This window comes from Eucalyptus grandis, chromosome 5, assembly GCF_016545825.1.
Source record: "Eucalyptus grandis isolate ANBG69807.140 chromosome 5, ASM1654582v1, whole genome shotgun sequence".
Lineage (NCBI taxonomy): Eukaryota > Viridiplantae > Streptophyta > Magnoliopsida > Myrtales > Myrtaceae > Eucalyptus > Eucalyptus grandis.
Window position 1 is genome coordinate 40,407,529 of NC_052616.1, and position 11,795 is coordinate 40,419,323.

Sequence of the window (11,795 nt, forward strand, 5' to 3'; positions counted from 1 at the left end):
AAGCCAAAGTGCGAGTACCGAAAAAAAAAAAAACAAAAAACAAAACAAAACAAAACAAAAGTCACTCCAAATATATCTAGGAAACGAATTAGCTAATAAATTGGGAATTTACTATTCGAGCAGAAATCTACTCATAAATTTATTTTACAAAAAAAAAAATCACCTTTTTAAAAGTGGGATCTGAGAAGCCCTAGAGTTAAAGGAAATAAAATAAAATTACAATCTCGATTTCTTTGTGTTGTGTCAAAAAATAAAAGTAAATATCATAAAAATTCTCGAATTGATATATTTGTATCATATTTACTCTAAATTAAAATTCGAGTCTAGAAATAGAGCTCTCAAGCATAATACAAACGAAATTCAGTTGTGGCTGGTCAATCTACTTTTTATGCCAACGCAAAGTGAATGAGCCTTTCATTGATTAGGTGCTCTGACAAGGGGAAACCCTTAGGCAAAATAAAAAATCAATAATCAAAGCAGTTAAAATAAATAAAGCAGGAGTAAAATAAAAACCTGAGCCGCATCTGATAAAATGACATAAGGCCTCGATATCGAGCTTCAAGATGAGACCCTGCGAGTAGTGAATGGGAAGTCTGTGCAAGACTTTTGAGATATACTAATGTATTAAGGGATATATATATATATAACATCCCGATCGCGTGTGGGGCCATAGTAAGAATGTTGTTCTAACGCCCAACCTCATGTGGGGCCACAGCAAGAATGTTGTTCTGATGCCCAACCTCGTGTGGGGCCACAATGAGGACGCTCTTCTGTTCAAAGGTGGAGAGTGTGACCGGCCTGAGCGGCGGTCCTCGGATGTGCGCAAGGAAATGCTCCTTATCTTATCCCACATCACCTAGGGAAGGAGTCCTGGGCTAAGTTATAAGGTTTGAGTCCCTTTAATTTGTGTAATGCGTTTTAAAGCCATGAGGGAAAAGACCGTGGCTGGGATGGCGGTTCGTCCGCACCAGGGCAGATAACCCAAAGCGGACAATATTACACAGTGGAGCCTAGGATGTTACAAGTGGTATCGGAGCCGACTCCCGACCGCGTGTGAGGCCACATCAAGCATGCTGTTCTGACTTCCGACCTCATGTTGGGCCACAACGAGGACGCTCTTTTGTTAAGAGGTGGAGAGTGTGACGGCCCAAGCGACGGTCCTCGAACGTGCGCAAGGAAGGGGTCTCTCTCTTCTCTTGTCCCACATTGCCTAGAGGGGACGGTCTTGGTTAACTTATAAGGCTTGGTCCCTCTAATCTGTGTAACACATTTTAAAGCTGTGAGGGAAAAGACTGTGGCTGGGATGGCGGTTCGTCCATGCCAAGGCGGGTGACCTAAAGCAGACAATATTACACAGTGGGGCCCGGGATGTTATAATAAATATGCAGACACAACTTGTCAAAATAAGTTGCTTTCCTAAAAATCGTTCTTGTAATTACGAAAATTTAGCGTAATGTAATCTAAATGTAATCCTTGGAGAATAATACAAATATAATGGACATGAATCTAAATTTCCCCAAATAAACCCCTAAACATATTTTTTTTTTTTTTGTGATTTTTTTAAATGAAGACACAATCTAAATTACTAACATGCAAGTTGTAATTACTTTATTTTTATAATTTTCATTGCATATGATCCATGCAAGAATTTACACTAATTCAAGGAAAATCCACATTGCTTGCTACTTGAATTTAAATCACCATCCATTGTCTTTTATTTTTTTAGCCACAACTTGAAAAATAATGATGAGTTTCGTTCACTTCACCGGCAAGTCAAACAGATCTCCAAATTAAATCTCTCTGGCCAACCTCCACTGCTTTGTCATAATATGAAGTTGTGGATGTGGATCACCACCCATCAAGAGATGCCATGGAATCTGCCAAACTCATAATCAAAACCTTATTTTCTAGAGCAAGCCCAAGTCCTCCCCTTGAAACTTCGAAATTTACTTCAAATGGACATTAATCAATCAATCTCATTTAATACATAAATTGATTTTGTTAAGAAGTATAGTAAGGGAGAATCTAAAACCATGCCCTACCAAAGTGCTTGTCACAATCTACAAGATCTCAAGCTTTGATTAACAAGGCTAGATTTGAGACTAAATAAAATTTGTGATTTTTATTGACATAAAAGAAGGTTCAAGCCAGAATTGTCAATCACGGTAAACTTTGCTTTTTTTTTTTTTTTTTTTTTTTTTAAGTAGCCCTTTAATAAGTTTACCATGTGTTGATAATGATTGAAAATCAGTAAAAATAAGAAATGCTATCCAAAGATAGCTACCCTCTCACACCCCTGGTCCAAACGCGCCCCTGTAGTGATTGAGAAAATCGCACCGCCACCAATCAAAACAATGAAACGAGAGACCAGAGAAGCTGTCGACAATCACGGACCGGACCCCCTCCCCTCCCCCAACGTGGGAGCGGACTATCCCAAAGAAGAAAAGAGAAAGAAAGATAAGGTAGCGCATGAGAACACTTTTGTTTCTCATGGTTTCTGTTTTTTTGTTCCTCGGAACAAAAAAAAGAATAGAATCTTGTTTGGTAATGCCACATTATTATTTTGTTCCGGGAATAAAAACTTAGCCCGAGAATGGTTTGGAAATAGAAACAAGAAGCAAAAAAAGTTGCTTCTTGTTCCTAGAAACAACTTCTAGAAACAAGCTGATTTTCTTTTTAAATTTTCTTTTATTTTTTTTTTGCCGCGACCACCGTCAACTGCGCGGAGCCACCGCCAACTGCCGCCGCCACCGATCGCCGCCGCGGCGCCACCACCGGTCGCCGTCGCCGCCGCCGGTCGGCCGGTCGTTGCCCTCCGGTCGCCCGGTCGGCGCGGCGGCGAGGCGCGGGCGGCGACGGGCGACGATCCGTTAGCAAGAATAAAAAATGAATAAAAACAAAAAGAAATTGTTGCGTTACCAAACGAATTTCTATTCTTTTTCTATTCCAAGAGTAGAAATTTTGTGTCGTTACCAAATTTGTTCTTTTACTCAAAAATTGTTCTCCGGAGCAGAAATAGAAAATAACTATTTTTGAAGAAAAACTCTTCCACTGGAACAGAAGCGTTGTCATGCGCGGCTTAAGTCTTCCCATGACGGAAAAAAAAAGTTGTTTGAAAAGAAGATTAATTTGAAAATAAATAAATTAATTCGTCTGTCCTCCAGAAAAGGGCAAAAAAGGAAATAAACCAAAAACAATAACGACGTACGAAAATGAAAACGAAACAAAGCAAACCCAACCCCATGACCAAAGCAAGACTTGCAGCGGGATGACCGACTCTTCCCTCCCTCCTTCCTATCCTCCCTCTCCCCCACCAAAAATAAAAAAATATAAAAATATAAAAAAAAATCCGGGATCCGTCTTTTTATCGCTGAATGAATATACCAGAATGGCCCTGGCACGTCCATCGGAATTTGCCAAGCAAGCGCTCACCATAATTCGGTAAACGAAAGAAAATTGCCATTCAATCTTGCAGTCGGTCAAACATCTCGTGCTCGTTATACGCCCATCATTTCCACGGCTTTTGCCGGTACGTCCTTTCTCACGCTGCCCACCTTTTTCTTCTCTCTGTTGTTGTGCTTTTAACCATGCCAAGCTACTTTTGCCAGCCAATGCCCTATTTCTTTTATTTTTCCTAATTTTTTATTAAACTTTTTAATGATTTTTTTTTAAGTGGCTCTTTAGAAAACCTACCTCTGTGAGTACCTGATTCACGTCGTGATCCCTTCATTTTATTTTTTTTTGCTTGCTTATGGACTCATGCTATGTGCGATTTCTATTCTAGAAATTAATTTTTAGCCAGAAATAGACTTTTATACGTGTTTGATGATAATATAAATTTTTTATTCTTGAAATAAAAATTCGCTTGATAACGACACAAAATTTCTTCTTTCGGGGTGGTTGAAGGTAGTGCAATAGGAGGTGGCCGAGCGAAGGACAATAGCCGGAACGGGAGGTGGCAAGCGGTGGGTAGGCGGCCAGCTAGTAGCTAGGATGAGCGATAAGAAGAGATTTTATTCCTAATTTTTGTTCTAAAAATAGAAAAAAAAAATTACTTTTCATTTCTATTAGAAACTTATTTATAAACCAAAAAATTGTTCTAGAAGTAAAAAATAAAATCGCCTTACCGAGACGAATTTCTATTCCAAAGGTATTCTCTCGAAAAAAAGAAAAATAAAAGAATAAAAATTATAGAACGATTATCATGCACTCTCTTGATAGATCTATTTCTGTTTTATGCATTTCAATGTTGATAATGGGCATTGCTTCGTTCTTTCCATGAAGAAATCTTCCACATGTCAACTTCATGTGTAAATTTCAATTGCTTAAGTTTAAAGAAAGTCAAGATGCGAGCACTACCAAAAAAAAAAAAAAAAAGACAAAAGAAAGTCTCTCCAAATAAATCTAGGAAACAAATTAACTAATTAAAGTGGAGAATTTCCTTTTCAAGTAAATCTAATAAAAAAACTATGTCAAAATATCACTTAATTTGAAAAAGATACTAGACTTAAGGAAGTAAAATAAAATTCTAATCTCGATTTGTCTGTGCCCAAAAAAAAAAGCATAGCTGGGGACCGAAAATGAAATCATGGAGAATACAAGGGCTAGTACTGTAATTTCCTCAATATTTTATTTCCTTTGAGAACGACTTACAGATTGGGCGTTCGCCAAAGTCAAGTCAACAAGAGGCAGAGACCACCGGGGGCCAAAAAGCTATGCGTACTGTGTTACGCCATTTTAGAGTTGACGAAGACTCGAATTGGTTTGCTTTTCTTATGTGAAAAACAGTGGGGAAAGTTCTAGGAAGATAGGTCCGAAGCGTAATATAAACGAACTTCGGTGGGGGTAAAGTGAACGAGCCTTTCTTGTTCAGGTGCTACGAGAGAGGAAACCCTCAGAAGAAAATACTTGTGAGAATGAACATGGGAAACCGGTCGGAGGCAGGAACGAGCGGTGGTGAGCCGTCGGCGATTGACTATGACGTCTTCCTGAGTTTCAGGGGGCCGGACACTCGCCAAGGCTTCACAGATTGTCTTTATCACCAAATGCAAGAAGCAAACATCCGTGTTTTCCTCGACGAGGAAGAGCTCCATGTCGGTAAAGAAATAGCTGATGAGCTACCGGTAGCCATTGAAAAGTCGAAGATCTACATACCCATCTTCTCTAAAGGTTATGCTTCGAGCGCGTGGTGCCTTCGCGAGCTCGCGCACATGGTGAATTGCAAGAAATCCAAACCATCCGAGAAGGAGATTATGCCGATTTTCTACGACGTTAAGCCTCGCGATGTTAAGCTTAAGTCTCAATGGTACGTCAACGCTTTGGAGGAGCATGAAGAGAAGTTCGGTCGCGAGACGAGGCAAAAGTGGGAGGATGCCCTCAAAAGTATAGCCCAAATCAAAGGATGGGAGTTGAAAAAGCAAGGGTATGCACGGATCCTGAAGCACTCCATTAACTTTTGCTTTGGACTTTCATTAATTATATGCCCAAACTTGGATGGATTCTCGTTTAAGTTGTTTGAAATTGAATGAATACCATGTTTGTTTTCAAATTTATTTTCGATAACCGAATCAATTATGTCATTCACCGAAGTCAAATGAAGCAAAAACCGGGTAAGCAAGTGGTGGGAGATGTGTTAATAAATTCAAGGATGTATTTTTGTGTTTTTGTTTTTTTTTTTAATTCTTTCGTTACTTTAGCACTCCAATTTTTTTTTTTTTTTTTTTTTTTTCGGTCGAAACTTTAGCTCTCAATTTGGTGGGTTAGCTTTTTCATGTACCTTGCTTCTAACTATCTTAAGTGTGAAAACTTTCAATACATTTCTTCTTAGCTCTTATCCTAGCTACCAAGACTGCCTTAAAAAGGGATTAGGAATCAATTAGCAATGCCTTGCTTCCTTTAACATGGGAAAATGCCTACATCTAATAGTTTATTCTTTGAATGATAGACAAGAGGGCATTCTTTCATTGATAGATCTAATTTTATACATCTTTGTGTTTGTAAATTGTGGATCACATCCGTAAAAGTTACCTTCTCTCTCCTTATCGATAGATTTTTACATGGAATTAGAGAAAGTGTCCTATCCATCTATGTCAAAGTGTTACCATTTCGGAAGCAAATAAATAAATAAAAAAGGTCATAATTTTCTGTATGTGATTATTCGTTTAAATCACTGGGAATTCGTGTTCTAAACGCACATAAAAATGTCTTCCCATCGGTTGCACTAGCCGATTAAATAAGTGGCACTAGCCATGTTGGTTGCAACCACATGTTGAGTGTCCTGAGGTCATCTTTTACAATATCAACTTAGTTAACTCACTAGTGTGGCAGGCATTGGAAATTCATTCAATCGGTGCTACAAGAGATTGTGATGAAGCTGAAGACAAAAGACAAATACGTTACCGAGCATTTAGTTGGAATGGACGATCCAGTGGAAGCCGTTCTGAAGTTGTTGGACATGGACTCCGAGGGCTTGCGCTTTGTGCTAATCCATGGAATGGGTGGAATTGGTAAAACGACTCTTGCTAAGGTTGTGTTCAACAAACTAAATTCCCTCTTTAGTCATTGCTGCTTCTTGGGAAATGTTCGAGAGTTGTCGATCAACTTTGGCCTCATAAATTTACAAAAACAGCTATTGTCTAACACGTTGGGTTTAGCCTTTCAAGACAAACTATACAATGTTGACGATGGGATCAAGGTGATTAGGCAGCGACTTTCTTATAGGAAACTCTTCATCATTCTCGATGATGTGGATGATGAGGAGCAACTCGAGAAACTAGCCATTAAGCACATTTCATTTGGCTCGGGAAGCAGAGTTATTTTGACAACTAGGAATAGAAGCATCATAGAAGCCAACCAAATTTTGAAGTATGAATTGAAGCCGTTGGATTCCATTCAATCACTTGAGCTTTTCAGTAGACATGCTTTTGGAAGTAATCCTCCTCCAGATAATTATGTTGGTCTTTCGAAAGAAGTAGTTTCTATGACTGGGGGGCTTCCCTTGGCTCTCGAAGTCATAGGCTCATTACTTCATTGGCAAAACAAAGCATCATGGATAGATGTGCTGGACAATTTGAGGGAAATACCTCCTGAGAAGGTCCAAGACAAGCTGAAGATCAGCTACAATGCCCTAAGTCTTGAGCAAAAACAGATCTTTCTCGATATCGCTTGTCTATTTGTGAACGAAGACAAGACGAATGCATTCTTCATGTGGAAAGATTGTAGATTTTTCCCAGATTATTCGATTCAAGTCCTTGTTTATAGGTCCCTGATAAAGATAACTGATGATAACAAATTATGGATGCATGACCAATTGAGATATCTCGGGAGGAAAATTGTTCGTGGAGATATGAAGATAATGGATCCAAGAAACCAGAGTAGGTTGTGGATTCCTGAGATGGCCAATAAAATCATAAGAACAAAGGAGGTAAAACGATATGCTTGGCCACTGAATTCTAGATTTCTCAATATTTTATTTATCAATAAGGAGCCCTTTTCAATAGAGAGAATTTGAAAACAATTTTCATTTACTCTTATGCTACTTTACCATTGAATGGCAGAGAAAGGAGGCCATTGAAGCAATCTGCTTAGATGGATTTGAATCGGGAACCTATACGAGCAAGGAGTTTTCAAGGCTTCCAAATATAAGGTTCCTTAGATTATTTAGGAAACAATTAGATGGAGACTTTGATAATCAACTTTCAGAGTTAAGACACATGGCCTGGTATTATTGTCCTCCAGAGTTGTTGGCCATCAATTTCCATCTAAGCAATCTTGTAGTTCTCGAGCTGTGTTGCAGTTCCATCATGGATGACTGGGCTGGATGGAGTGAAATCAAGGTATCATCCGTCGCTATATTTATTTATCTCCATTAAATTGTCTCACACAGTTTTTCTATTTTTAATTAAAATCAACTATACCATAACTATAAAGGCAATAACATGTTGTAAATAAAATGGCTCACAAATCGATTAATCAAGGCCATTCCACGAGTAAAACTAAGCTGACTAAGATGGTCTTGTACCATTAAATTAGATTGTATTGAATTAATAAATAGGTCGATATATGTGGATCAGGTTAGATAGGTGTTAGTTCTAAATAAACGATTTATATGGGTTAAATGAGGAAAATGAGTCAACCCAATTACATCTAAGTTTCAGCACAACCATTTATTGGCTCTAAATTAGCACGGAATTTTCCCTTTACTCTCTTTAGCTATATTTAATAGGTTGCCAAGAAGCTTAAAGTTCTGGATCTCACATGTTGTGAAGAGATAACCAAGACTCCAGACTTCTCTCATTATACGAGCTTAGAGAGATTGATCCTTCAAGGTTGCAGTCGACTGATTGAGGTTGATGGTTCCCTCGAAAAGCTTAAGTGCCTGATTTACTTCAACGCGGAAGGGTGTACAAGTCTTAGGGAGTTGCCCGAAGGAATTGGAGGGTTAGAGAAGCTCAAGTACTTGTACTTAGCCGATTGCAGAAAGTTGAGGAAGCTTCCTGAATCCTTTGCAAGACTGACATCACTGGTAGAGTTGGATCTCTCGTTTACGGCTATCTCAAGATTACCCAACTCCATTGGTAACCACAAGTGCTTGTCAACACTTAGATTGCAGGCTACAAAAATCAGACAACTTCCTAGTTCTATTGGGAACCTACAAGAACTTAAGTCTCTCGTTCTATCATCTACTAAAATGCAAAAACTCCCCATGTCGATTGGGAACTTGGAATCGCTACTCAAGTTGGATATCTGGAACACGAAATGTCTTCGGTTACCTAAATCTCTTGGAGACCTAAGTAGATTAAAAGTCATCAACATTTCATTTTCTTTGATAAGGGAGTTACCGCGAAGCATTGTCACACTAAAGGAGTTGGAAGAGCTACATGCTGGGCTTTGCCCATCTCTAAAAGACATTCCCGAGGACATTTGGAAATTATCACTTTTGAGAGTTCTTAACTTGGAATCTAGCCCTATTAGAAGTGTTCCTTTGACGATTAATCTACTTCCTCACTTAGAGATATTAAGATTACATCGTTGTAGTGGACTTGAACTCTTGCCTGAGCTTCCCACAAGTTTGAAAAGTCTAAGCTTTGGATCAAAGTCGCTACGGTGGGTCTCAGATCTCTCAAACCTAACTCAATTGGTGGAGTTGAGATATAGTGGTCATGATGAGAACTACCATCCTTTGTTCTTCCAAGATGGTCCTTGCCGACAATCCCTCGAGTTCCTTCAACTATCTATGTCAACATTGTCACTCGAAAATCATACGTCATCAACCACTTTGTCATTTTGTCATAACTTCAGAAAATTAACACGTTTAAGTATTCATTACTGCCTTTGGAAGGAAGTTCAACTCGATGGGCTCGAACAGTTAATTGAATTTGATGTGGCAGGGTTAAAACTCCTGCAAGGATTTGCCGGTCTTTCGAGTTTGAAGAGGTTGAAGATGCTAAGTATGTCCAATTGCCCAAATCTAACTGCGATCCAAGGTCTTGGTTCGCTGGAGTCATTGGAGCATTTGGGAATACACCAGTGTCCTAAGATTGAAAGTCTAGATAATCTATTCGATTTGAAAAAGCTGGAGTCCTTGGTGGTTGTATATTGTGAAGAGCTTCTGGCAGTTAAAGGCCTCGATGAACTGGAGACTCTCAAATACCTAGACTTTACTGGTTGCAGATCATTGAAAATACCAGACTTTTGCCTTCTATGTGTTAATGGCTGGGAAAAAAGGAAGGAAAAGAGATTAATTAATGTGATACTGCGAATAGAAGACTGTGTCTGGGAAAAAGGAGTAGAGAATGAGGAGTGTGAGACTGCCCAAAATTCTTCTGGGGGTATTCAAGTGACGAAGTGGCTTTTGGAGTGCTTGTCATAATTCGGTGTGTTGTCCTTAGACACTCCACGCATATTAGTTCGATCAAGTGGCGGTCAATCAATCACGATATTTAGTGACATTTTGGTTCCGTCGTTTATCTTAGATTGCGTCGCATGTTTTTGTCTTTTTCATGTAATTTTTGTAGTATTTCCGACAATGTTTTCACCGCCAAGAAAGGCATGTACTTATTTTCTGCATTGTAGCATTTTTTTTTCTTTTTTTTTTAATGATTTGAATTGTCCAAATTCTTCTAAAGGCTAAAATTTAAAATCCAGCTGATGAGATTTTTTGCAGCTGAGGACAGAGAAGAAAATAGCAACACCACTATTTCTACCTCTTATAACATATTTACGTACTATTTGCTTTATATTGATCTTAGTGGCTAATGTAAGTTTGGTGAATATTATATTTAACACCTTTTTCACGTTGATTATAGACTGAATATATCTAATAGACGCAAACTCTTGGGGTCGCAATTCTTATTTAGAAACAATTAACTTTTGATTTACATCTTCACTTTTTTTCTAGAAAAATATTTTTCACTTGCAGTACATAAGCAAAACCAAGATCAATATCACTTATGTCAATCCTATCTAATTCGTAACTTCTTTCTTTATTGCATTTTTATTAGAATATGGCAAGACAGACCTTTAATTATCGCGCTTTCCTCATAATGTCATTTATGCATGTTGACCATTCCCAAAAACGTAGGGAGTTCATTCATGGCAAGACGTGATTGACGAGATTAACTGCTCAATTAAATGATTACCGAAAACAAGCAATACACGAGATTGTATACCCATGTCTAACGGATCTCCAAATCGTTGAAGGGGAATTCTGTCGATGGTTGATGGACAACTTCGATCCAATCTTGGGAGAGAAATAAGAATGAACAATGAAAGGATTCGAGTTGCGGCTAGTAGGTTCACGAGGATTCTCGTCCTGAGATTTAAGGAGCCAAATCTCATGGAATGTGAGGGAATCGAATTCCTTGACCGTAACTACAACATCATGATCAATCATTTGGAAGAAATTCTACTACAAACCTGCAACTCCGTGCTCTTGCTATAGACAATATTAAGAGGACTTTGATGCTGCTAGCCACCAGCAATCTTATTATACTTTTTGACAGCTTTGTTTTGCCCAATGGGTATCTCCACTTTATGCGTGATTTAACCAAGAGAAACAAACTATGCAGATTTGGTATGAAAGGCTCTGAATGAAACAAATTGGAGCATCGGAATTGTGGGGGCCATTGGCCACTCCACATGACAGACAGAAAATATTATGAGGTCGACTCGCCGGACAAACACTAACAAGTTAGGGAAGAGAATGGTCTAGCAACAAAGTATGCCCGGATATTCCACTGTAACAATCACATAAATTGATTACTTTTCGCATTTCTTTATAAGGTTCAGGTACTAATAAAACAAACCATATGAAATTGTGGAAGTCATACATCTCGTTAGGCAGAAGTTACGTGAGATTTGTATTGAAGCGTGCATCATTAAAATGCATGAATGCCCTCCACTTTTATGCAAATTTTTTCATCAAACTATCAATATCAATTCATAGGATTTACACACGAAGCTGAGCAAAATCTGCCCCGCCTCCTTTGTCAATTATCTTCAATCCAATTGTTCGCCCACTCAAAACGTACTTGGGCAATTTGTACTTCGTACCTGCGACAAGCAACGTCGCATGGATTAGATGTTGGACAGGACAATAGTAGATGGAAAAGATTTCTAGGTGGTGGCGGGCGAGAAGCGGGCAGGGGACTGGGAGAATAGATGGATTATAGCACCTCTTTCATCATAGCATGTTGTCAAGTCAGCTCTCTGAACAATCACGCCAGCACTATCCAGAATTGCTTGGGCAAGTATTAGACCTGCGTCTGCTGATGCCTGCAGAGCATCCCCATATC

General features: G+C 38.8%; 1 protein-coding gene across 1 annotated transcript; it reads left to right on the plus strand.

The window, feature by feature from the left end:
* Positions 1–4,664: 4,664 nt before the first annotated feature.
* LOC104445038 (disease resistance protein RPV1-like) lies at positions 4,665–10,181 on the plus strand. The gene is made up of 4 exons (XM_039312415.1): positions 4,665–5,422; positions 6,328–7,423; positions 7,557–7,835; positions 8,225–10,181. The coding sequence occupies exons 1-4, from the start codon at positions 4,917–4,919 to the stop codon at positions 9,869–9,871; spliced, it is 3,528 nt and encodes a 1,175-aa protein (XP_039168349.1). The 5' UTR covers positions 4,665–4,916; the 3' UTR covers positions 9,872–10,181.
* The last annotated feature ends 1,614 nt before the right edge of the window (positions 10,182–11,795 follow it).